The sequence below is a fragment of the Brachyhypopomus gauderio genome, chromosome 21 (assembly GCF_052324685.1).
Source record: "Brachyhypopomus gauderio isolate BG-103 chromosome 21, BGAUD_0.2, whole genome shotgun sequence".
NCBI lineage: Eukaryota > Metazoa > Chordata > Actinopteri > Gymnotiformes > Hypopomidae > Brachyhypopomus > Brachyhypopomus gauderio.
Genome location: NC_135231.1, coordinates 4786939 through 4813174, shown reverse-complemented (window position 1 = coordinate 4813174; position 26236 = coordinate 4786939). Strand labels below are relative to the sequence as shown.

General features: G+C 39.6%; 1 protein-coding gene across 5 annotated transcripts in view; it reads right to left on the bottom strand.

Moving 5' to 3' along the window:
* Positions 1-868: 868 nt before the first annotated feature.
* ntsr1 (neurotensin receptor 1 (high affinity)) overlaps positions 869-26236 on the bottom strand; it is a 39749-nt gene continuing 14381 nt past the window's right edge. Inside the window, exons 2-5 of one of the 5 annotated variants that reach the window (XM_076984017.1) lie at positions 23038-23239; positions 16724-16808; positions 4722-4839; positions 869-1184 (exon numbers count right to left, since the gene is read on the bottom strand). In XM_076984017.1, coding sequence (XP_076840132.1) covers positions 1113-1184; positions 4722-4839; positions 16724-16808; positions 23038-23239 — 477 coding nt within the window. In that variant the 3' untranslated portion in view covers positions 869-1112. The other 4 variants (XM_076984018.1, XM_076984016.1, XM_076984015.1 and 1 more) reach the window with 4 other exon arrangements.

Here is a 26236-nt window from a genome sequence, read left to right as displayed (position 1 = left end):
ACCATTACAATTATAAGGCTGTGGGTGAGTCAAATCAGTTGGGTAATAAGAAATGCTCTGAATCAGTCACACATCAGACCTTAGTCATGTGACCACGAGGCTCCTTTTATGGCATAACAATAAATACAAGAAATGATGAGGCCAAACTTTTGATCATGGTTTCAGTCAGCAGCAAGATCACATGTAGCTTGAGTTTGTGCAACAAATATCGTTCCCCTTGACAATGGTGGGAATGGTCATCTTTACTTCCTGCAATGATTATTATGCTAAGCACATTATTTTGCTATTCTAAAGTTCAAATTTGATCGCTGGGGTCTTCAAATGTCACTGCAAATGTTTTCAAAGTCTGGGCCACTGAGAGGGCTGGGGATGTTTGAGCAGAAATAAAGCGTTCAGGTTTTCATCTGTTCTCCCAGTCATTCATATGTATCATGAATGCAGGTTCACAGGTGTTTCCTTGGAACCCCACAGGGGTACAATGTTGAACCAACATTAGTAGAGCTCTAATGAGCTGAAGATAACAAACCATATGTTGCAGAAACACTAGATAATAATTACACAAATTATCAAAATGATAATTGTTAAATAATAGGATGCAGGTGACACTCAGCGTGAAGCAGGTTCCTCCAGATCAAGCCATACAGTTCACTGCATGCAGAGCTAGAATTCCTGTAGATAGATGTGTATAATATAATTGCAAAAACAGAGAACAAAAGTTATGGATTCCACATCCACTGGTGACGCCAATAAAAACACTTGACACTTCAGTGAATGACTAAGTTAAGTCATGAACATGAAGAAATTAAGATTTCATCATATAAACACAAGCCCCGCCCACTTACACTGCAGTCGTTAGGCATGCATCAGAATTGATGATTCATTGTATATACATATGTCCATAAAAATGCATTAACAGGAAGGGTCTGTTTAAGTGTAAAGGATAAGGAATGTTGGCATCAAGGAAAAATCTATTAAATTAAAATGTAGAACAAAGCCATTAAGCATCAAATTGGTAAAAGAAAAGTGCTTTACGTTTTAAAAAACATTAACTTGCCTTTTGTTACTGCTGGATAAGAAGCAGTCGTTTCAAGCCTGGCCTTGATGAGTTTGGACTACGTCAGGCTTAAGGGTAGAGATGGATATGGAAGCTTAGCAGCTTTTCTGAATGCATGGCAGTGCAGAAGCTGTAATACATTATTGATCCATGTTGGCAGAATGCTTACCTGAGACACCAAATCTCCCAGGGAGAGAGATCAAACTCACACACACACTCAAAGACAAGGAACTATTATATTGCTCTGTAGCTCCCCACTACGCATTTGTCTTCTGTCTAAACATGTTTACCAGATGTAAGACAAAGAATAAAGCTGGAAAAAGAAATGCAATCTGTTCCTTATTTCTTCTTAGCATTTGAGTGCCAAAATTGAAAACATTATTTGTAACATTCATACACTCATGCATACATCACACACACACACACACACACACACACACACACACACACACACACACACAAAACATTGATTCTGACATTGCACAGAATAGTATATAGGTCCAGAACATTCTGCTAGTTCAATGTTGACGCAGCATCTATGTGCTGTTTCCATTACAGCAAAATGCATTAATAATTTAAAAGGTTTTTGCATATCAGAAGAGATTTCTATACTGACGTTTATATTTTAGAACTACCATCTCCCTTCTGTGGTCATCATCTTATTGTCACGCTGACCACACCCCCACCTGTCACTCACATATTTGTTTTGGTTCCCATGTGCTTCTCCTGCCACTCCCATGTCATTTGTAACCCCGCCCCCTGATTATCGTTCCCACATGAGACTGGATATTGTCCTTGTTAGTCTGTTTTATATGAGCCCTGTTCCTTCCCTTGTTCAGTACTGGTTATTGTGAAGTTTGTTACATGTTTTTGCTCTTAAGTTTCTGGATGTGATGTCTGTTTCAAGTTAATGTTGGTATGTTTCAAGTGGTTATTCTGTCTCAGTGTTTACCTGGACTCTATGTATCCCCAAATTGTTTATCTTTCAAATCTGTCATCGTTTCTGATTGCCTGATTCCCCTTGTGTTGTATTGTTATGGACATACATGCTGGCTTAATGAAACTGGACTGTGACACTGACTCTGATTTTGGATTTGCCCATAATAAACCTCGTTCCACTCGGCAAATGCGTTCGGCGTATCGCTCCTTGACGCCCCAGACGTTACACTTATTGCATATTTTGCTCCTCGTTCTTTTACGTTAATATTTCGTTGACTCGGAGTGCCTATCTTGGCTTGTTCTGGCTCTCTGCTCTCCATGGCATGAGTCACAGGACATTCTCAGATGCACCGGACGAGATTAGATGCATTCCCAAATGCTCGAGCGATTGTTCCAGGTTCCATGCCGAGGTTAGAGACATGGCACTGAAGTTCATGGGATTAGCCTGCTCACTCTCATAAACATGGCCAGGCAGAGGCGAGATGGGCTGCTGGTCACTTAAATACAGGTTTCTGTAGACTGGATTCTCATGTTGTTGGCTCCATAGTCAGAGTCAAATTTGTGATGTAGTGCCGTTACAACAGAGTGTCACAAGACCCCACAGAGTGCAAGACCCCACATGAGTGTAGCAATATTGATTACTTATGAATCATTATGAAGGGCCACCACCCTGAATTAAAGGGAAATATATTTTGATAATGGAAATAGATTAAATTATGTAATAATAAATGCATAAACTATCTTTCTGCATCATACACTGACAGTTTATTTCAAAACGTTGTAATGGTGTAAAAAGGGTGTCCTAAAAATAATATTTACATGAGCTTTGAATGAGTGATTTGGATCCATAGTTACACCAAAATCTTTAACTGGTAAACAAGGTGTGATTGGGAGAATATCAATGTTTATTACATAATCAGAGAGCTGGCTGTCTGTGGTCCTAGCTGGAGCTGTTTGTTTCTGTTTTGTCATGATTAAGTGAGGAAACCTTTTTCAACATCCAGTGTCTGCCCTATACACATTCCTCAGTGGCAGTGGAATCTTGCACAGTGCTTCTGAATAGTTTTCCACAGTGGTAGCATATGTAAAGAAACATGACAAGGGCCCTAGAACTGGTCCTCATGGGGACCAATACCTTTTCATGCTTTAGTTTATGCTGAAAAGCCTCCATTTGTGTTCATAGACTGGTAACATTTAACCAAGTAAGATCTGTACTATGAAAGGGCTATTCCCAAAATTTTGAGTCTTTCCCAACATTTATGAGTCTTTCTTGATCTATAGTTGCTGCACTGAAATCAAGCACAATAAGCAAAGAGACACATGAGACACAACACTGGTGAGAAGCCAACAGGTCATTAAGTACTTTAATCAGCAATGTCTCTGTACTATGATGGGGCTTGAACCCTGGTGTCGTATACCTCGTTCTGAAGGTACTATGGTCTTAACCACTGAGCTTCAGCTTTTTCTAGGACCTTAGAAACAAAGGGCAGGTTTGAAACTGACAACAGGACAAGGTTAGCTTTGATCAGTGGCATGATAACTGCAAGCTTGAATGATTTAGGTACACGGCCAATGTTGTGGAGGAGTTTATTATATTTAATAGATGCTCAAATACTAATTACTAGGTAGGATTTCTTTAAGAAAGTGTGTGGGCAATAATTAAAGCAAGCTACAGAGGAGATTAATCACATTCGTTCAGGGTAATGGATTGAAGCTAAATACTCGAACGCCTTTATTGACATGGTTGTTTTGCACTCAGTGTAACTGCCTGATGCCACATTAGCAATATATGTTATAAATTTTCTGACTGAAAAAAAAAAAAAAAAAGTCATTATTACTACATTGTAATCTGAAATTACCAATGACTTCAGATAGATAAAAAATATAGAGATGCAGTGATGAGCTATACATTCAAATGTTTTCTCTATGGAGAAGTGTGACACAACACACACGGTGTGCAGTGGGTCTATACAGACGAGTTAGCCTTTTCTATTGATCAGCTCTGAGATTACCCTGCAGCCTGGGCAGGCTCATTCAATTGTTATTGACAGAGATGTCAAAGCCTTCTGAAGATGGGCTTGTGTGAGATATTTTGAGTTTCCTCTATAACCTGGCTGAAAAGCTGGCTGTGCTAATGAATAGCACAGTAAAGTCTATCAGCCATCAGCTTCTGGCACAACCAGAGGAGCCTATTGTATGTGAGAGCTGCACAGTGCTCTTTAGGGCAGTGGAAGAAACGTACATCCATCACACTGCTGCTTCCCAGCAATTTGCGGGCACCAATTCTCCTGAGCACACTGTGCTAAAGGTCAAATACACATGCTTGGTTGTGTGTTCATGCTTATGTATTTGTGTGCATGTGTATGTGTGTGTGAGAGAAATGCCTTGGTTTATTATCTGTGGCAATGATGGTCATTTTACGAGCAAGGTCCTTTTTCCAGCTGAGCAATTATGAGACTTGATTTTATAGTCTTTCTTACCAGTGCTTCCTGAGTTCTCAGATATCAAAGAAGAATAACTAATACAAACATTCACCATATTAATGAAGGTTTATATGCTCAGTCAAATTCTTTATTGTCCTATAGAAGGGAAATCTTGCCACAAATGCAATGAAAATGGAAAAGTAGAAGTTGTGTTATGTAGTGCAGTTTTTAAATGAATGGACAGTGACACAATACGGAGTCCCCCATGTCCCTATGTACTCCCCCATGTCCCCATATGTACTCACAGATGTTTGATGAAGCTTGCACCATTTCTCCATTTCGACTCCTTCCTGGTGCCCATACTTCCCTCTCCCTCTCTCTCCACCTTCAGTAGGTAGAGCTAGCTTTGCCCACCTGTGGAGGCTGCAATGAACGACAGCCCAACATTTATTCACATTTTCCCTCTTACAGTCTCACAAGCAGCTACAGAAAAGTGCTCAGCAGCCACAAATGTGTTATTTTGGTTCTGTAATTCAGTACACTTGATTTGAAATGCAGCAGCTTTTATCTGAGCAGACTCAGAACACACCCGGTTCAGCTAATAAATATTTTCATTTGTCTTTATTTGTGTGAATGGGGTGTCTTAGTTGTGGGGGTAGTGAGGTGTTTCCAGTAGAAGGGATGGACATCCATGCCATATAATCAAAATTGGCATTCTGTCTGTCTACTAAAGATGTACACAACACACTAAGTGTCAGGATCAGCTGTTAAGTACACTGTTGAGAGGCATGAATGCACGGGAGAGCCTATCAGTATCAAACAACCTGTCAGGCTACATCACAGAGCATGAATGTGTGAAGCAGGGAAGTATCATGACTACAATAGCAAGTAGACTACAGATGAGATGAAGATTAACATGCACTAAAATGATGAAAAGGAACAGCTCATGATCCAAAACACCAAGTCTGTCTGTAAATATATAGTGAATGTATGGTGAATGTATAGTGAATGTATGGTGAATGTATGGTGCCACTGGCGAGGACAGTGCACTGGCCTCATTTGTCTTTATCGATTATCTGACTGGTAATGGTAGCAGTCCGGGCAATTCTGAAGAATCTTCAATGCCTTAAAACTCTGTGGATGCATTTTACAGAGGGGACACGACCCCAGACTATTATGGCAATTATGCAGTTTTTAAGGGCCAAAATGTAGAATGTTCTTGCCCGGCCCAGTTGATCACTCAGCCTGAACTCCAGTTAACATTCACTTCACTCACTGAAGACTAAAGTGAAACCTCTGACCTCTCCCTTAAAACCAGGAGAGCTAAAATGGCTTATATAACGCAAAAGATTTGTACCAAAACTATGACGCATGTTAGTTTTTCCAGTTGCTAATAGTCCACTAGAAACAGTGGTAGGATTTTTATGAAGTGGTTGCTGAATTATGATTATAGTTCTGATTTTGTCTACATACATGTAGAGTGCACTGAAGACTACAACAACAGCAGTTTACCACAGATAAAACACAGAAACACAGGAAAAGTCTCCAGATTAGAAGAACAACAAACGACATATGAGCACAGCACAAGATATTTAGCATTTTGGTCAGTTTATGAAAATACAGCTGTCTTCACGTCAAACTAACAGTGCAGGTAAGAATCACATATTAGCTACTGACACACATAAGTCTAACTGTATTACATTACAGAATCCAGAGCATAATTATAGTTACAGTGTTGCTGATGTAAAACAATATATCACACATTGTAAAATATAATTACACTGTTTTTGAAATCTATTTTTAGATGATAAAACAGAAAATTTACTGAGCTAATCTAACCAAAAAAATAATAATAAAAAAAAATAATAATTTACATTTACATGCCCTCTATTGTTATTCCAAAGGTTGTAAACTTTGATTGATGATAATTTACACCGTTTTAAAATATGGATCCAGCTTTTCATTTTCTAATGCTGAAATATGATTCTAACAGGTTGTCGTAAAGACTTCAAGCTAATTGTTTTGTTAACACCCTGTGAGTCGTCATGACAACAGGCTCCATTGTATTGAACTCATCGCTACAGGAGGCTTCCCAGATTTTACTTTGCTGCAAGTTTAATAGTCTTGGGAGGAATAAAGACGATGGGATTATGAAGCCTGATTAGCATGTGATGCTAAATGACTTGTGTGGGGGGGGGACAGAGCCTGTCTGTCAGTGTTATGGATTTGTAAAATGAAAACATACAAATAGGCACATCCTTTGAACGGCAATTACAATAGCAAAATCAGCATCTCTATTCAGCAAAGACGCAATAAATCCTTTGGCTATGAATCACTGCGACGTGCTCATTGGGTGTTTTTCACTGCTCATATTTCATTAAAGGAAGCATTTTGTGCCTTCTTTGGGAGACAAGCAAAGACAAGACACAAAGCTGTTACAGAGACAGACAGACATATATATCCTTAGGCTACTTTAGTCACAAAGGCAGAGAGACACATGAAGACACACACATTTGTTTGTCCACTTCTTATTAAGGTAAAAAGAAACATGCATAGAAAAATGGAAAACACAAATGTGTTTTCTAAAACCATACTCGCTATGTGGTTAGTTCTCTCTCTCTCTCTCTCTCTCTCTCTCTCTCTCTCAGTAGGCACTCAAATGTCTCTCAAGTCCCAGTCAGCAGGGTTAACTGGCTTCTCTCACTACACACATACTGTACATCCTACACTCCCTGTTAGAGGAATAATCCCATATTGTTTTATACCGACAGGCTGTCACACAGCCGTAATGAGGTGTCCATCTCTGCTGGGACCAAGACCAGTTCTACACAGTGCTCCCTGTCAGCACAAACCTCTGGACTGATAGGCATTAATCAAAGACATGAGTTGTACAAAAAAAAAACCCTTCCCCAGCTGTTATGTCCAAGTGCCTTTACCTTGGCAGTCACACATGTAACACAGCAGTGAACCAACCAAGTCAGCTCTGTCACATGGCGTGACTCCCTGTCACAAAATAGCAAAATAACGTCTTTCAATCCTTGCTGTAGAAAATGTGGCTAGAACCAGAGGAGCCTTTATGTAAACCCAATAACTGTTTACATCACCCTGCTCTCAGTATCAACAACAGTGTTGTCTTGTTATGCAGTGTTGTCAGGGTGACATAATGGAGAAAGACAATGTTGCAATGACTTGAGTAGTACAGCAGAACTGAGCTTGACTGAGCTTTTGACTATATATATATATATATATATATATATATATATATATATATATATATATATATATATATATATATATATATATATATATATATATATACACACACACACACACACACACACACACACACACACACACACACACACACACACACACACACAGAGTAGAACCCCGGAACTCGACCGCCTCAGTACCCGACATATTCGGAGTTCGACGCAAAATTTCTAGAACATTTTTGTCTCGGAGCTCGAACAAAACTTCGGAATCCGACCTGACTCATGTGACTTTTGTAAACAAAATACAGTTTGTGCTTCGGTCACATGCCGCTAGTTGGCATTAGGTGGCGTTGTTGTTCAATGAGTTTTAAACCGTTATGAGGCTGTGCTCCAGGCTTTTGCTGCATTTTTGTTGTTTTTTATACTGTTTTAGACAAACAAAGACATAACAGAAAAGCAGAAGAGGAAAACAGTAAGAATAACAATAGAGTTGAAAAGGGCGATCATAGAGAAGTATGAAAAATGCATTCATGTGATGGACTTCGCATTGGAATTCAACTTGATGGTTGAACAGATTAATCCATTTTCAGTTATTTCTTATGGAGAAAATTAATTCGGAACTCGACAGCATCGCTTCGACGCTCCTTCTGGAATTAATTAGTGTAGAGTTCCGGGGTTCTACTGTATATATATATATATATATATATATATATATATATATATATATATATATATATTGCCAAAGGTACTCGTTCACCAATCCAAATGGTCAGAATCAGGTGTTCTTCTGACTTCCATAGCCACAGGTATATAACATTAAGCACCTAGGCATGCATAAACCTTTTGTGAAAGAATAGGTCGCTATCAGGAGCTCAGTGAATTCCAGCATGGAACTGTTATAGGATTCCACCTGTGCAACAAATCCAGTCGTGAAATTTCCTCGCTCCTAAATATACCACAGCAACTTGGCCACGAAGTGGTAGGCCACGTAAATTGATACATAGCGGGGTCAGCGGAAGAGGTCTTTCTTTCTGCAGAGTCAGTCACTACAGACATCCAAACTTAATGTGGCCTTCAGATTAGCTCAATAACAGTGTGCAGAGCTTCATGGAATGGGTTTCCTTGGTCGATCATCTGCATCCAAGCCATACATCACAACGTGCAATGCAAAGCGTCGGACGCAGTGGTGTAAAGCACACCGCCACTGGACTCTAGAGCAGTGGAGGCATGTTCTTTGGAGTGACTAATTACGCTTCTCCATCTGGCAATCTGATGGACGAGTCTGGGTTTAGTGGTTGCCAGGAGAACGGTACTTGTCTGACTGCATTGTGCCAAGTGTAAAGTTTGGTGGAGGGGGATTATGGTGTGGGGTTGTTTTTCAGGAGCTGGGCTTGGCCCTTTATATGTATATACACCATTTGCCCTGCTCCAGATGAACTTTTAGGCTCAAGGCCTCTAGCAGAGGGCTGGAAGCTTGAGGGTCCTACATGGTATATGTTAGCTGCTCCCAAGTCCTTTTCTGGACAAAGATATCTCAGATGTTTCTGGAGTCTACTGGAGCCATTCTCCAGTTAAGAGGTCACAATCCCTAGGGGTCCAATTACAATGAGAACCAACATTTCCTTCACTTTCTACATCATCTCAGCTTTTGAGATTTCTTGAGCTTTTTGTGTTTCTTGATCCTGATGTTGCCATCACTTGGGACTAGGAATTAGTCACTTAAGGTCATATGTGAGTCAAGGAAGGTGAGCAAATACTTTTAGCAATATAGTGTATATATACATACACACTACACATAAACACACACAATGGTATACATTCAGGTCTTTCTGAACCGTTCAAGAAGGGGTAACTAAAATTTGACATAAATAATAAGTACTATAAACATAAGTAATAAGAGATAAATATGGAATGGAAATACTAATCACTACTCATTAATATGTCTGCAGGGTCTTTCTGCTGTATACATACCTGTGTGCCCTTTATGGTGATATTTTGAATGGTGCTGTAATGCAAGTCTATTAATCTGACCAATGAAACTGTCAGTATGTGGCCTATAGCACTCTGATCCGTCTGCACGTTCTGAAGAAGGGGCTAATCATTGTTAATAAAACAGCACTGTCTCTGTATATGCTACCTTAGCCAATTATAGTGACCACAAATGAGACATTGGTGGCATGCCTTACTGAAACGCCTCGTCTACCCTTCAATGAAAATCTCGCAATAATTCAGCAATGGGTCAGCCAACTCGATCAATAAATCTTAGTGAGAAAAAATGGGCTTCGTTTATGTAAAATGAATTATGGAAAGTTTTCTTGATTAATAATGCATGGGGATTAGTATGTCAAAGGTATATACATTTATCTTACATCTATACATCTATACATCTACACAGTACATAAGTGTCAATGATATCTTACTGATTGATTAAATGCTTTAACTCCTGTATTTGCATCCAGCCTGCATTGCCAGTTCGTTATAAAAACTTTGTTTTCTGTATTAAGATATATGCATATTCAAGACATATTATATACAGTATTTTCACAATATCTTTTCAAATGTAACAAACACATGTCATGTTTTTAAATTACGTTTGGTAAGAGCACTTCATGCTGTCTGATTCAATCACAATTAGTCATTGTGTCTTTCAGTTTGTCTGCAACATCTAGATGAACTGAGAATTCTACAACTGCAAAAAGAAGAAGAATCCCTCTCGAGTACAGTCTCACAAGGGATTGGTGAATGTGCGTGCCATTGGTCAGTAGACGGTCTCCTTGATGACATTGGTGGAGAAGGTCTGGTTGCTGCAGATGCTGATGGAGTGCCTGTTGAACATGTGACTTTGCCTCTTACGTCGGCATGGCAGGCAGAAGTAGTGGAGCGTGGAGAAGAAGATCTGACGATAATTGGCTGAGACCAGGTTGTACAGGACAGGGTTGATAGCTGAGCTCACGTAGAACAGCACATTGGTGACCATGTAGAAGTAGTGGTAGAAGTCATAGAGGGTGCTTTGGAGAGAGACAGAGATTTATATAGAGAGACAGAGATTCAAAGAGATTTATAGAGCTAGTCTCTCTCTATATATGTGTAAATGTGTTTGGTCCATTGCCACTCTGTCTAATACTAGAGGTTTCACAGTACTATAAAAAGAACATCTATCACGCTGTGGATGAAAAAAAGTTAGTTTCAGAAACAAAAAAAAATATGCTATAATGTCTTCCTGGTTTCTCCAAACACCATATTCAAGTTAATAGAAATCAGTTATTTGATTCAGAAAATTTTGTTGATCATTAGCTGTTGATTGTTAGCTGTTGATAGTTATCTAGGCAAAAATAGGAGATTCAGGTCAAGCAAATACTTGATCAAGGTTACAATAACAAGGTTAGCCAGTCATCAACAAAACAGCCTGGGAGCTGAATACAGGAGAAGAGTTCAACATAGAACCACAATTCCTCAATTTTACAATCTTCAGCATTAAACGCAGCAGTTTGAGAGGTCTCTGATTCTGTGTTTAAGAGACCATTTCATAAAATGGTCACACAACTGTGAGTACTTGTTTTTAGGTGATTCTATGAGGCGCCATTAACTGTAATTGTGGAATGATATTAAAGTTATCAAAACATTTACTCATTTTATAATGAAAAGGACAAAAATTAAAGTGAACTGCGAAGTACTATACAAAAGTATGTCTTTGGGAATGGGTGTCACTGTTTCAAAGCATATGAAATACACAGGGCAATAGAATGTACTGATTTTACTAATCTAGGAGTGAAGTGGGGCCACTTTAATAAACCCTCGTTTTAAAACTATCAAGAAAACAGATATGAAGCGTTACTTGGTTAAGTAGTTACTCCAAATGACTGGATTACTACAGATGACTTGGTTACCACAGATAACTCTATGGTATGTGTGGTGATGTGTTTTTCAAGGTTCTTCAGTTCACTCCCTCCTATTAAGGTCTTAACCTGTGACTGCCTGGTAGCCAACTTTACATTTAAACCAGATGAATATATAAATAACATAGCAGCACTCCCAGCAACCAATCCCAACACTTCTAAAGCTAAAAAAGTTCTGTTAAAGAGAGACGGCAGAAAAGCAGGATGAAAATGGGGACAGACTTAGCTCACTCTTTTGTCTGCAAACTTGAATTCAACACACAAATTGTGTTTCACAACATGCATTGTGAGGAGTACATACTTTTCAAGCATGGTAGATAGCCAATATAAGAATCAACAATAAAGTAATTTCTAAAATAATACTAAAATGTACTAAAATCACTGCCCTAAGAGTGTACATAGTTAGCATCTTGCATCTTGTTTGATTTCTATTGACTGACCTTGAAACATTTACAAAAGCAATGTTACTATGAAGTACTAGTTATCTTCTAGACACAATGCCAGTTATATTCCTTAAACAAACTTTCCGTGCACTGTTAAATGATGCTATTAATTCTGTCAATCTCTGAAACAAGGAACTGCACGGTCTTAAAACAGTGGATATCAGGCCACTTCTAAAAAAGAATAAATCACACCCTACTATCAATTACAGATCAAGCTCTAATATTCATTTTTTAGTAAATATTAAGAAAGCTTTCTCTTTTCTATTTCAAGAATATTTAAATAATAATTAACTAAATGTGACTAACGTCTCTTTCTGGCTTTAGAGCTCATCACAGTACAAAAACCACTAAACACCAAGTGATTATTTGTGAGAGCAGTAACTCTAAACCAGTTCATCTTGACCTCAGTGCTGCATTGACACAGTAGACCACTGTATACTGCTAAACCACCTGTGCACTGTTAGCCTAACTGTTGCTCTGAACTGGTTCTAGTCATATCTGATCAGTTATGAGTACTGTGTGTGTCACTCAGTGAGAGCGGCTCTAGAGGCCATTTGCCATCCTGTTGAGGACCCCAGGAGTCTATTTTGGGACTTTAATCTCTATATGCTTCCACTGGTAAACAATAATCAGTAAAAACAACATCCCATTTCACCAGAATGCAACTTGATGTACCTAACCTCTAACCTCCAGGGTTCTATCGATTTGATTTTTAATTGTCTAGAAGACATCAACTCCCAGATGAGTCACAATTTCCTGCCACTCACCAATAACCAAACGGAATGTACCATCATCGGGAGTGGTCACGAGAGCGCTGTTGCAGTAACTAAACAGGAGTTCCTGGAACCCAGCACTATATCAATATCCCAGATGTCACATTTGATATGACCTAAGCCTTAACCATCATGTAACATAGCCAAGGTCATAAGCATCCTCACCTCAATTGATGATGAAAAACATCCAAATGTGTATGTATCATCATATTTGGACTACTGTAATGCACTGCTAGCAGGTTTCCTTAAGAATTTCAAGCCTACAGAGGTTCAGAATGCAGTGGCCAGAGTCTTAGCACATGCAAAGATGAGAGAACATGTACTAATTATTGAAGACTTGCACTAGCTCCCTGTGTCACTCAGAATCCACTTTAAAATGCTACTGCTGACTTTAATATCTTGACATGGTCTTGCACCTCTATATTTCTGATCACAAGACATGCACCCAAAAGGACTAATCTGATCAGCTGATAAAGCACACTGGTGATGCCTGCCACATTAGTCATGAGGCTGCTTTCTGATGTCATGGCCACAAACTCAGGAATTCTCTTCTAGACAACCTGAAGGGCCTTGACAATTTCAAAACTTTAAAGAAGAAAAGTTAGAATTATTTTGTAAAGTCTTTAATTAACCTGCTCTGCCTCGACTGTACTCTTACATTGCCTATTTTCAAAATAGTGTTTTTCACTTAACTATGCACTTTGTTTTACTTGATGCAGTTGTATTTATTTCCTTGAAGAGCAGTCTTTTTTCATTAAATAATTAAAGTAAAATTAATTAAAATAAATTAAATGTCTCTAAATTGTTTATCATTTTTTTGCAAAATACCTTCTTGACATGCTTTTTATCCTGGCATCTTTTTATCCTTCTATGAATACTGTATTCTCTAAAACACTCTGTAAATTGTGTTAAAGAAATGGCTATACAAATCTGAGAGAAACAAAGAGGAACAGAGAGAAACAGGAACAAATGCTCTCTCTCTCTCTCTCTCTCTCTCTCTGTGTCTCTCTCTTACACACACACACACACACACACACACACACACACACACACACACATACACACACACACTCACATACACATGCAGATGATTACTACAGATGACTCATCCTTTGAATTTCCAACTTCAGTTTGACATATGCACTGCATCAAATTTCATTCACACTTCACACTGTTATGTTGTCTAAGATGAATAGATAGATAATCACTCCTGCAGTGCTTTGAAATTGATTTAGGACCTTACAGCACTCTTCATGCATGCGGTAACATTTTTCTGGCATGGACTAGATTACATAGATTACTTCTGTGGTAAAAGATCAATTCCTTCTTTTTGTGCCATTAGTGATCAGTATATGGCTAATGTTTTGTTTGATGCTTTTTGAAAGGTCGCTGATATGTTTCTCATGTCTTGTGGACCTGTGAATGGCTGTCTATAGCTTTGATGTGATGTACCACTGTGTGAACACAGGACACTTTAACACTTTTGAATCATTTGCATGTCTCCTTAAATTAGAGCTAAATGTTAATTTGTTCCTTTAATAATGTATTTTATGTTAAAGCCATAGACGATTTTCCAGTACCATTTGTATATTCAACAAATTATTTTAACAATTAGGAATATTCATGGACAAAGTATATATGAACCTTTATAACAGGAGCTTCAAAAGAGTGTAATTAGAGTCAGATATTCATCCTGTGGGTTTACGCTGTGGGTTTATCCTGCCCACAAAAAGCACATGTAGTTTAAGATGCAATATGGTGTCTTAGGTGCCCTGTGGCGTCATCAAAATAGATTCTTGAAGGACTCAAAATATAAATTTGGAAAGGGTTACAAAATGATTTCTAAAAAATGAACAAACAAAAAACAAACAAACAACAAAACAAATTCACACTAAAGCAATTCAAATTTAAATACAACTGGAAGATGAAATTCAGCATAAATGTTACACTCTGTAAGAATGGGCATCCTACAAAGACAACTTTGAGGTCACGCCAAAGAACTGTCAACCATCAAGAAATGTTTGGATATGGCTGCATACGTCTCCGCGAAACTGGGAAGCTACCACAGAGGAAACAACTGCTGTCTGGAAAAAATCATAGTTTGATCCGAAACTCAAACCACGACACGGCTAAGCACCAAAGCACAGGAGTAAACCAATAAGAGTCTCAACAGAAGTGATTGTGTGTTTACAATAGCCAAATCCACGTCCACACACCTATCTACATTAAATTGTAAGACATGAAAAGGCGGTTTTTTCAAGACATCCCAAAGTAACATTCCAAATAAACGTGTCTGCTTTTATTTGGTTTGTCATATATTTGTGTTTGTGAAGTATGGACATTAATTTCACCATGCGCTTTCATGACTTTAGCTTGACTGACAGTTGCTCGGCACAAGTGAACTGCAGGAGCTACGAGTGTGGCTTCTACTGATGCTGGCGTACGTGTTTGGGCTAGGTTTTTGATACTATTCCCTCATTTCACATCTTACTAGTCTGTCGCACTCTCCTCCGCACTTCTATGGAATGGCTTTGACTTGATCATATCTTTCTCCTTCTCTATCCTTTTGATTCAACACTCTTCTTTCTGGAAACACCACAAGTACCACCTTTCCTCAGAACATTTCCTCACCTCAGAACACACACCACCAAAGACTGAAACAGATCACAATCCGTCCATCAATAGCTCCTCATACACCTCCTATACAGAAAAACTCCTCCATGCAGTATGTCTCTTAATTTCAATCTCCCATAAACTGTCTTGAGTGAAGCAAATATATATTTAAATGTGCTCGAGGGTCTCACATTGATGGCTCCAGTCCAAACAATCTCCTTGCTGTTTGAGTTGGATTGAACAAAACAGATTGCAGTCCAAGGTGAGAATGGTATTGAAACTCTATGCCACATTATATTAGGAATGCCGTCACTCTAACATACCTTAACTAAAAAAAATATAGATTCTTCATGTTTAGTTTATATACTTATTACTAAAAACAAATTTTACTATCATAGTAAACATTTTTAGGCACACAATTGTGAAACCTGTATACATCGGTCTGTCTTCCTTTAAGCATCAAATATAGGAATATGGGACACATTTTCATCTCTCAAAAAACACTCTTCAGATGTATCACCACAACAAGCTCACTCAGCCTAATGGCCTAGTGCGGGAGGAGCACTGCTCTCTGGTCTCTGCAGACATCGACATAAATCCACTCCCAGCCACTGATGGAAATCATACGATTTTCCTTTATTCCACCAGAATGATCTAGGTTGTTCTGAAGCAAGGGAAGGCTGCTGTGATGTATATGGTCGTCTGGCGGCCAAGCTCTCCGTGGGGGAGCCGTGCAGTGATAGCTGAGCCAAGCCTGGAGAACATGGGGGAATTATAGTCCATTTACTAAACACTGTGAGGAACCCCCTCATAACCCCCAAGCCCCATTATTCCAGAGCCTGCATTCCTTGTCAAAGGAACACCAGAACACAGTCAATTCACAGCTCCAAAGCTCTTGTGTGCTGGAGATAATAGAAGGAATAGAGGAAGCTAAACTTAAAAAAAGCTTCTATCAGAAAGTGTGCAGTGCATGGCAGAAGAGACACATAGCTGTCAATGCTCCAAACAGAATACAAGTTCAACATCAATATCAAAGAACGTAGCACTCATGCTCCTGAAGTGTGTTGTTTTCTCTGGGTTTGCTATGCTGTTTCCAGTCGCTTTGAAGAAGCATGCCTATTGCTTTGTTCCGGCGTGCCGTAGCCCATAGTCAAATTTGCTGCACAGGTACAAACAACCCTTAAACCTGATCATCTAAGGCTTTTAAACAAAATTTTCATCATATTTCCTGGCTTGTCAGTTATAATTTGCGATGCTGATTCAGTTTGTAATAACAGATTGTAGTTGTAGTAATTTTCCAGAATGGCATGTATGGGAGAACACTGTTCCCCAGTGTGTAGCATATGTGAGACTGAGAAAATACTCACTCTGTCCACGCAGTCACATAACAGTACATAAGGCGTCTGGAGTGGTAAGGCAGCCAGCAGACTACAAAGGCAATAACTACTGCACCTGTAAGGGGAGAGAAACAGGTTAGCAGGACGGTTTCCTACAACAATTCCTTTGCTAGTGCCACGGATAGCTTTTCAATACTTAAAATGGAAGTTCAATTAACATATAGCCGTAAGGAATGGAAAATTAATGTTGCAGTGTTGCATGAATATGCTTATCTAACTAATTTCACACAGAGATCTACAGTTGTAGGCAACAATTAATGCAAAGCAGATATATTTGTTCTTAGAGCAGTAACAAAAGGGAATAACTGATCTAATGATGTCCAGACTATTAAACTGAAGGAATGTTAAATGCCAGTTAACAACTAAAAACACAAAGAGAGCTTTTCCTGTGGGATCTCCTCTTTTCCTCTCTGATCTCTTATATTTCACTTTCTGTAATTTCTACCTTCATCACTTAGTGAAGTAGAGACTGATTTTGTTTGGAGCACTTGAGTCAGCAAATTCTTGCAAATGCTTGTTTTATTTATGTATTTTTATTAACTGATATTTGATACCTGCCATTCCTTCCTTGTAATACATCAAGCTTTTTAGTAAATTGGGTTGCTTTAATCTTTATTTCTCAGCTTATAGTAGTATAGACATGTCCACGGACGTAATTTTGGGGGGGGACGGGGGGGACATGTCCCCCCCACTTTTTCAAAAGCCGGCTTTGGTCCCCCCCAGTTTTTACGGTTAAAACCAAATATTTAAATAGCGACGAATCCATGTCCCCCCCACTTTTGAAATCAAAATTCCGTCCATGGACATGTCTGTAACTTATAGTCTCAGGCTAAAATAGTACAGACAGGCCTTTTAACATATATTCTCAGGTTATAGTCCCCATAGAAGTGCTGTATCTTAAATGTAAAGGTTATATTATACAGACATGACTATTTTATTCTATAGTCTCAGGTTATAATTCTAGTTTTAATCAACCATCATGTCATTTTCCTTTCTTTCACACACACAAAGGATAACTATAATCTTTATAATAAACAAAAATCACAGCTTAGATTTTTACTAACCTCTTGCGTTATGGGCTATTCCACTGTGAAAGCAGTGTGTGGTGTGTGTGTGTGTGTGTGTGTGTGTGTGTGTGTATTTATATGTGTGTGGGTGATATTCAGAAGCACAGAGATATACTTTTTATTTTCCTTCTTACCTTCTTCTGTTTATCTTTTAAAAATAAATTTCCTGAGACATGAATTGATCTAGCTTGGTCTTCAGAAGGCACTGCCTGGCATCAGGTTAATCCCCTTTCAATCAGCTGCCTTTGATGAGAAGTAGTGATGTCTGGATACAGAGCAGTCAGACTCCTCTCTTTATTCTGGCTGGCCCTCTCGTATTAATATGACAGCGTCACAGTGTCACCCCGTATTTGTTCCAGAGAACTGCTAAGGGCCAAAATAATACTATTTGACAGAGCTATGGTTAAAGAGGATTATATTACAGTATTGTTGCAGAAGGAGAATCAAGAGAAGCAAAACCTCTTTATTCTGACAGCAAAGGCTCACATATAATAAAACAAATGGAATTGGAGATCACCTCTACATGGAGGGGTGAGGGGAGGAGAGAAGGAATGGGGTGTGTGTGTGTGGGGGGGGGGGGGGCACCCCAAAAAGCCCAATACGTTTCAAATACACTAATTAAACTAAATAGACTAAAGACTAAATCCAAATTAAACACACAAAAATCAAACATTACACACATTTACATCTCCTTTTAATGAAATATCCAGAAAGGCACACAGCATTCTGGGAGTTCTTACTATGCTCGTCTCTTCTCTCCCATCTGGCTCCCTCCCAAATCCAGTGTCCAGTGCCACAGTGTCATTACTAGTCACATATCCCCCTCACAGGTGGAAATATAGTTGTGTGTTTAAATGTTTAGTTGTATGTTGGGCCTAGGCAGCAAATGGAAAAAGGTTGCAAGAATGTTTTATATATATTTTAGAGAGAGAGAGAGAGAGAGAGAGAGAGAAACAATGTTTGTGTGTGTGTGTGTGTGTGTATGTGTGTGTGTGTGTGTGTGTGTGTGTAGCACTCCTGTGATGATGTTTTTCCACAGAAGGTGGTGTTAACCAACACTGGAAGGCACACAAAAGTCTAGTCTCACACAAGAATTATTTTTTCCGTGCGCGTTCTGAAAATGTGATCAATCAGACTGCAAATGTGTTCAGCAGATAGTGAGTGAAGGATTACCGCAGGTGTGAGTGCTGCTCCGCAGGACCGCAGACCACCCACAGCAGCGTCATTTGTAGTCTGATTGTCTGATTGTTACTGATTGCCTCTGGTAGACTTTCATGCACCACTCACTCAATATTTGATATGGGGACAGTTATGACAAATGATGACAAATTTTCCATTTTAAAGCTGTGTCTTGCTACTGTTTGCTCCTGAATTAGTTTTTCATGCTTTTCAATGTCATGTTTTTCTCTATGCAAAAAATCTATGGAAACACAATTTGTTTTATATATACACTCACCGGCCACTTTATTAGGTACACCTGTCCAACTGCTCATTAACGCAAATGTCGAATCAGCCAATCACATGGCAGCAACTCAATGCATTTAGGTATGTAGACATGGCCAAGACAATCTGCTGCAGTGCAAACCGAGCATCAGAATGGGGAAGAAAGGTTTAAGTGACTTTGAATGTGAACGCCATGACTCTGCTGTGTCAGACTGTCTGTATTCCGAACAGTAATGTACCGGTAGTTCTAACCACAGTCCAAATGCCAAATATGCAATATCTCAACAAGTTATAAAAATGTATTACTGATTAAGTTTAGAACTTTTGATATGAAGACTTACTAATATATTTCACGACTAATATATTTCAAGAGGAACACGCTAGTTATTGTTCCATTCTGCAGCTTTCTGTTAGCGCATCTGTAGCATACATTTCATTGACAGTAATGAATAGTAAAGAAAGTCAGACGTTTCTTTTGATTAGTTCTTCCTTGTGATTCTCCGCTGGAATGCCCAGACATTTAGATAAATGTGTAAATGATTCATTGCTTCTTGGTTTTAATTGGGATTATATTGAATATTCATAACTTGCACGATTACTTATGAATGAGTGTGTGTACATGCCAACACATTTTGAGTACTCATTCTCTGCTAATATGCTCTGAAAAGCAAGCATGACTTGCTCTCTGTCATGGGAGAGACCCATAAACACATTCCACCTGACCTATAGCTCATTTATCCCACGGTTTAAACAATTGTTTCATTAAATATTTGTTTTATCCACATAGTCACATGAGTCATGCATCAGGACTTTCAGGTAGAATGTACATATACGTGTACATATATTGCGAAAAGTATTCACTCGTTAGCCTTTGCCTGCATATGAACTCGAGTGACATCCCATTCTTAATCCACAGGGTGTAATATGATGTCAGCCTATTCTTTGCAGTGATAACTGCTCTTCTGAGAAGGCTCTCCACAGGTTTATGGGAATTATTGACCATTCTTCCAGAAGCGCGTTTGTGAGGTCAGACACTGATGTTGGACGAGAAGACCTGGCTCGCTGCCTTTAATGCATCCCGAAGGTGTTCTGTCAGGTTGAGGTCAGGACTCTGTGCAGGCCAGTTAAGTTCTTCCACACCAAACTCACTCACTCCTGTCTTTATGGACATTGCTTTGCCTTGTGAACTGGTGCGCAGTCAAGTTGGAACAGGAAGGGGCCGCCCCCCAAATGGTTCCAATAAAGATGTTCAAAACATTAAGCATTCCTTTCACTGGAACTACAGTGCCAAACACAACCCCTGGAAAACAACCCCACAGCATAATGCCCCCTCCACCAAGCTAAAAACAACCCCACACCATAACCCCCCAACTAAAAACAACCCCACACAATAATCTCCCTGCCTCCAACTAAAAACAACCCCACACCATAATCGAACCCACACTCGAACTCACTTTACACTTGGAACAGTGCAATCTGACAAATACCGTTCTCCTGGAAACTGCCAAATCCAGATTTGTCCTTTGGATTGCCAGATGGAGAAGTATAATTCATCACTCCAGAGAGCATGTTTCCACTGCTCTAGAGTGCAGTGGTGGTGTGCTTTACACTACGACATTATGCTTGGTGATGTATGGCTTGGAGGCAACTGCTCTGCCATGGAACCCCATTCCATGAATCTCTCTACACACTGTTCCTGAGCTAATCTGAAGGCTACAAGAAGTTTGGAGGTCTGTAGCAACTGACTCTGCAGAAAGTTGGCGATCTCTGCACACTATGACCCTCAGCATCCTCTGACCCCATGCTGACCCCGCGCTGACCTTGCTCATTTTACCTGGCCTGCCACTTAGTGTCTCAGCTGCTGTTGGTTCTAATCCCTACCAATTTGCTATAATACCACTGAGGGTTGCCTGTGGAATATTTAGTAGCAGAAATATTTATATTATAGAATATTTAGAAACAGAAATGTTTGTAGATGCAGTCTGCATGCCTTTGTGCTTGGGTTTATACACCTGTGGCCATGGAAGCGATTGGAACAATTTTGATTTGGATAGGTGAGCAAATTCTTTTGGCAATATAGTGTATGTGGCATTTTTCTTTTGCTGCGTAGTGTATTTTCTCGTAACATATAACCAAAGTAGTTGAAATGTTGCCGAGATGAAAGTTTGCTGTCCTCTCCATGTGACTGGAAGCTCAATAGAAGCACACATTTGATTTGGAACCATCTCTAATCAATGCATCTCAAGTATGTGGTCTAGATGGTAAGACTACAAAACGTACTTAAGAAGTTATGCAAGATAATTATATGAACATGCTCTGAAGAAGAAATAGAATGCACAGGCTAAGTTGCCACTGAAACTTAATTACCATTGATTTAACTATGATGAAATAATTTGCCTATTAATTATTTCAGTGTTATATTATTGTATTGTTAATGTCATTATTTGAAGAACAACTGTGTATTTGCCAATGTGCCTTTTTAGATTTAATTCATTGATTACACACATAAGTACTGGTATTCAGATGTGAAGAAGATTCTGGCAATTACAGTTACACATATTGCAAATTATATGGGGGTGTGTGTCTGTTTCTGTCTTATCTCCTTATTTGGTTTTCTGCCTTCCTTTTGCACATCTTTTCATTGAAGGCAAAAAAGTAAAACAAGTTGACTTCTAAATATTTTGAAGGGTCTTGAAAGGTTGTTAAGACAGACAGACAGATAGCTCCAGTAAGCTGATCGCTATACCTCATTGGGACTTTTACAGCACTTATACAGAACCAATGTAGACATATGCAGTGTACGTTGTGATCCAGGTGGTCCGGGTTTGTCATTGTTAAAGATTTATTCTATTAGAATCTGGCCTCAGATTTGCACCACTGCCGGATCACTTCATCCAGTAAGAGAGAGTAGGAAGATCTCTGTGTATGTGTGATCTACAATCTCAGGGGGCACATGGCATGACTGACAGGGGAGTGTTTGTTTCTGCAATATCTCAGGCGGCCGCCACCACTCCTTGACCCTGAAGACTGCACTGCACTATGGCGTGACAGCAAAGTACGAGCATTCAGGAATAATAAACTTACATACATACAGATCAACAGTGTCTACGAGTATATGTCTAGAATACATATTACTGAAAAAATGCCTGGAATATTTATCCACAATTAAAAGTGTAGAAAGTCTCACACACACACACACACACACACACACACACACACACACACACACACACACACACACATACACACACACACACACACACACACACACACACGTAGATCACTCAGTCATAAGCAGCATTATTATCATCTCATTATAAATGTCATCTGCCTTATAAATAATTCATCACTACATTGGCTGAAAGTTCATGGATAAGCTTTGCAAATAACCAACGAACAAAGCACATTATTCTGAGTTCGTTCTTCTCAGTGAGAGGTGTTGCACAGTAGTTGTCTGAAGTAAATGTCATTTCCTGTGGTGTGGAAAGCTTAAGGACCATGTCTCCTGATATCGTCATGGGCCACTTATAGGTCATAGGCTGTTAGTAAAGCACAGGACACTAAGTTCCTACAATCCTTGTGCAACTTCTGTGTACCTGAGAAGCCAGATGTGGAATAATGGCTTGTAAATGTTTATTATAAAGAATCAGTAGGGTTTAAATTTAAGGTGCTCAGCTGGCACCTTTACTCCCACGGCAAGATGGTGGGAGCAGGATTGCTTTGAGTTTTCTGTGTAAGTTACGCATCACTTTCATAAGTTTTACTGGTACTCACGCAACACCATGACGCCATGACGAAGGGACTGGGCACGATTGGGCTCCATGGCAACGCTGAGCACGGTGGCGTTGCCCCCAGCGATGCAGATGCGGTTGTCCTGGGCTGCTTCTCTGAACATGCGCAGCAGCTGGCTGGCAATGATTCCATTAAAGACCGAGATCAGCACCATGGGAACCACAAACGACAGCAGGGCGTTCACCTGACGATGGACAGAGAGAAACAACCTGAACACAATGGACATAGGGCAAGAGAGAGGACTGTGAGGTCCTGTGTTTGGCCTGTATTATGTAGACTGATAAACTATTTGTCTGCGCTCTGGTAATCAGCCAATGATCACGTATGTATATGTACAGACTAGGTGAGAAATGACGGTCATTAAAAGTTGCCAAGGAATAAATCATGCATGAAATTCTCTGCAAAAATGCAGAGAACTGTTCCATAGTAATTTAATAATTCAAAGCTAACTTTGTGAGGCTGTGAAGATGTCTGTCCTTGTGTTGACACTACAAAAAGTGTAAAACTTTCCACCTATTATGCTTTTTTTCCTGAAAGTAAAACGTTTTTTGACTCCAAATATAATTTTACACTTTGGGGACTGAGATATACCATTACCATTCTGGCAGATAAATGAGCACATACAGCAGAATTATTCATTTCAGGTGTATTTCCTCCCCATGGACCACAGGTTGACTCCACTAGACTAGAGAGAAAATACTTCCCTTCACCTTGACATAGTGTAGTTCAGGCACATGAAATATTTATTCAGTATGATATGCTAAGATGCAATGAGACATGTCTAAATGAAGCTATATGTGCATATGAACCTATTTCCATCCAAAAATTGTGGATGTAAGTTATGAAGTTTAAAACCTAAATACACCTTGAAGACACATTTATCTATGCAACCTCCCTCCATATGTTAAACCTGCTCTCACCTCAGTATCCTGCCTTATTTGTGTAAAAGGTTGAACGGCATGGCGATATCATATATCACGGCGAATATATATTTTTTATTTTCTTTTTTCTGAGGGAGGAGTGAGGGACCGTACCATGGCACCTACTCAAAAGACCATCACTAGTGTCTCAAAGACTTGAGATGTATAATATGTACTTTAATTCATATATATGATATAATTCTAAAATATGTAATAGATTATGAGCTAGAAGGTGACCATAATAGAAACTCCTATCAATACATTCATATCAACTAACTTCAGAACTATCATAATCTTCAAATCCTCACATTATGGAAATCCTGAACTGTGTCTTGTGGGATTTAGAACCTTTATCATGAAAAAAGCATTCTGTATTTTGGGGAGGTAGAAATCCTTTGCTATGTCCCATAAAGTTTTGATGTTATTTGATGTAAGATTACCCACTGGTCCAACACCCTCAGCTCAGACAGATGGAACACAGTTCACACAATCAGCTTCCAAGATCATCCTACCTGGACATTCACCTAGTTACACAACACATGCACAGCATTATCTCATTGCCTTTTGACTTCATGTTTATGAAATGCCCACAAAAAAGGCAGCCCATACTGCTAAGGATTAACTGACATGCCAGTCAGTTGTTTGAGGGGTTAAACATCTTTCTCTGATATTTCTCGAGTACATGGAAGTTTATATTGGAAAACGTTGAATTGGATCAAAAAATTCGAACTTTGTCAAGCTTATATTTGAGCTGATTCGAGTGTGATTCAGTTTCCGGCTCCAATGAGCTGAAGTCTCTTGGTGTCAGCCTCAAACCCACAGAGCCAGAGACGGGCCTCCCATTCAAATGACTTCAGTTCGTTTAAAGCTTTCCCAAGCAGGTCTTTCTCTACGTGGAGGTCTAGAAAGTTCAAATTCACAAATACATACTTATACAGTCAGTTTTGTGCACACAAATTGTAGCAGACCCCCCCCCCCCCCCCCCCGTCTCCTTCATTCCCTGATTAATTTCACCATTCACTCATGCCCCAATCACACACGCATACACACTGTGCTGTCATCTATTCTGTTGCTATTTTACACACACCTCACGGCGGCTGAACTTGTGAATGGAATTAATTACCACTCTGATTATTTCTCGTCACTCTTTCCTTTGTCGATGTCAGAATGATTGGGTACAAAAGCTGACATTAATCATTTTGAAAGAACACTGCTAACACCTCCTAAGGCTTCTGTGTAAATTCTGACCTAACCTTAAGCCTCAAAATGCTAATTTAAATTTTCATTGGAGCAGGGTATAATCACAATGACAGTTCATTATACGGATTTCGTTAATACTGCCTTTCATTACAGTAATATGAATACATCGATCAAGAATCCGAACATTAGGCAATAGTGAATGGGGTGGAGGTGCATTACAGCTACAAATGGGTTAGGTTAAAAGGTCCCACTAGGCACAGCTTTCATTCATGGCAGACATTCATTTAGGCCACAGCTCTCCGTGCATCATGTACTTTGCTGAAATAGTTTAATGTATTGCTCTAGTGCTCTAGTGGTCAGTCTGCACCCGAGAGTGCATCATGGCAGTAGCATAGTTTAATGATTATGTGCTTAGCCATCAAACCCCATCTGTGTCATTCATATATTGCTTTAAAAAAATCTGTTGTTATTTCCACCTAATCATTTAACTGCTCAGTGGGTACAAACAGCATGGAATAGGAATAGCTAGACGAATGATTCCATCCGTTCAAGTCCAACTTATTTTTAATTAAAGTGATCTATGCCCCTTCACTGCTGTGCGCAGAGGATGGGGTGGGGTGGGGGGGGGGGGGGGGGGGGGTTCTGCCATTCTCCAACGAGAGCGCACACAGCTGAAACAGTCTTTCGTATCAGTGCAGGAAACGCAACGCTAATGGGGCATGAAGTGTGGAAGAGTGGCAGACCAGGCTCAGAGGACCGCTGACATTAACATCACCATTACCATCAGCAGCTTGGCTGGCAGCACCGTACGACCACACCAGGGGAACATGGAGAAGCAGCCAGGTTGTGTGGCCCCTGCCGCCCACACAGGGACCTACGCACTCTGATGTTCACGCTGCCTTCGACAGAAGGGACGCCATTGAAAAACTTTAAAAGGGATAATTGCAGTTTGAATGTGTGCGGAAGGCTTTTGGTCAGTGCTAACTGACAGAACTTGGACCTGATGTCCAAGCACATATTCTGCAGCTGGAAGAGTGTGACCTTGGTGCTTAGCATTTTGT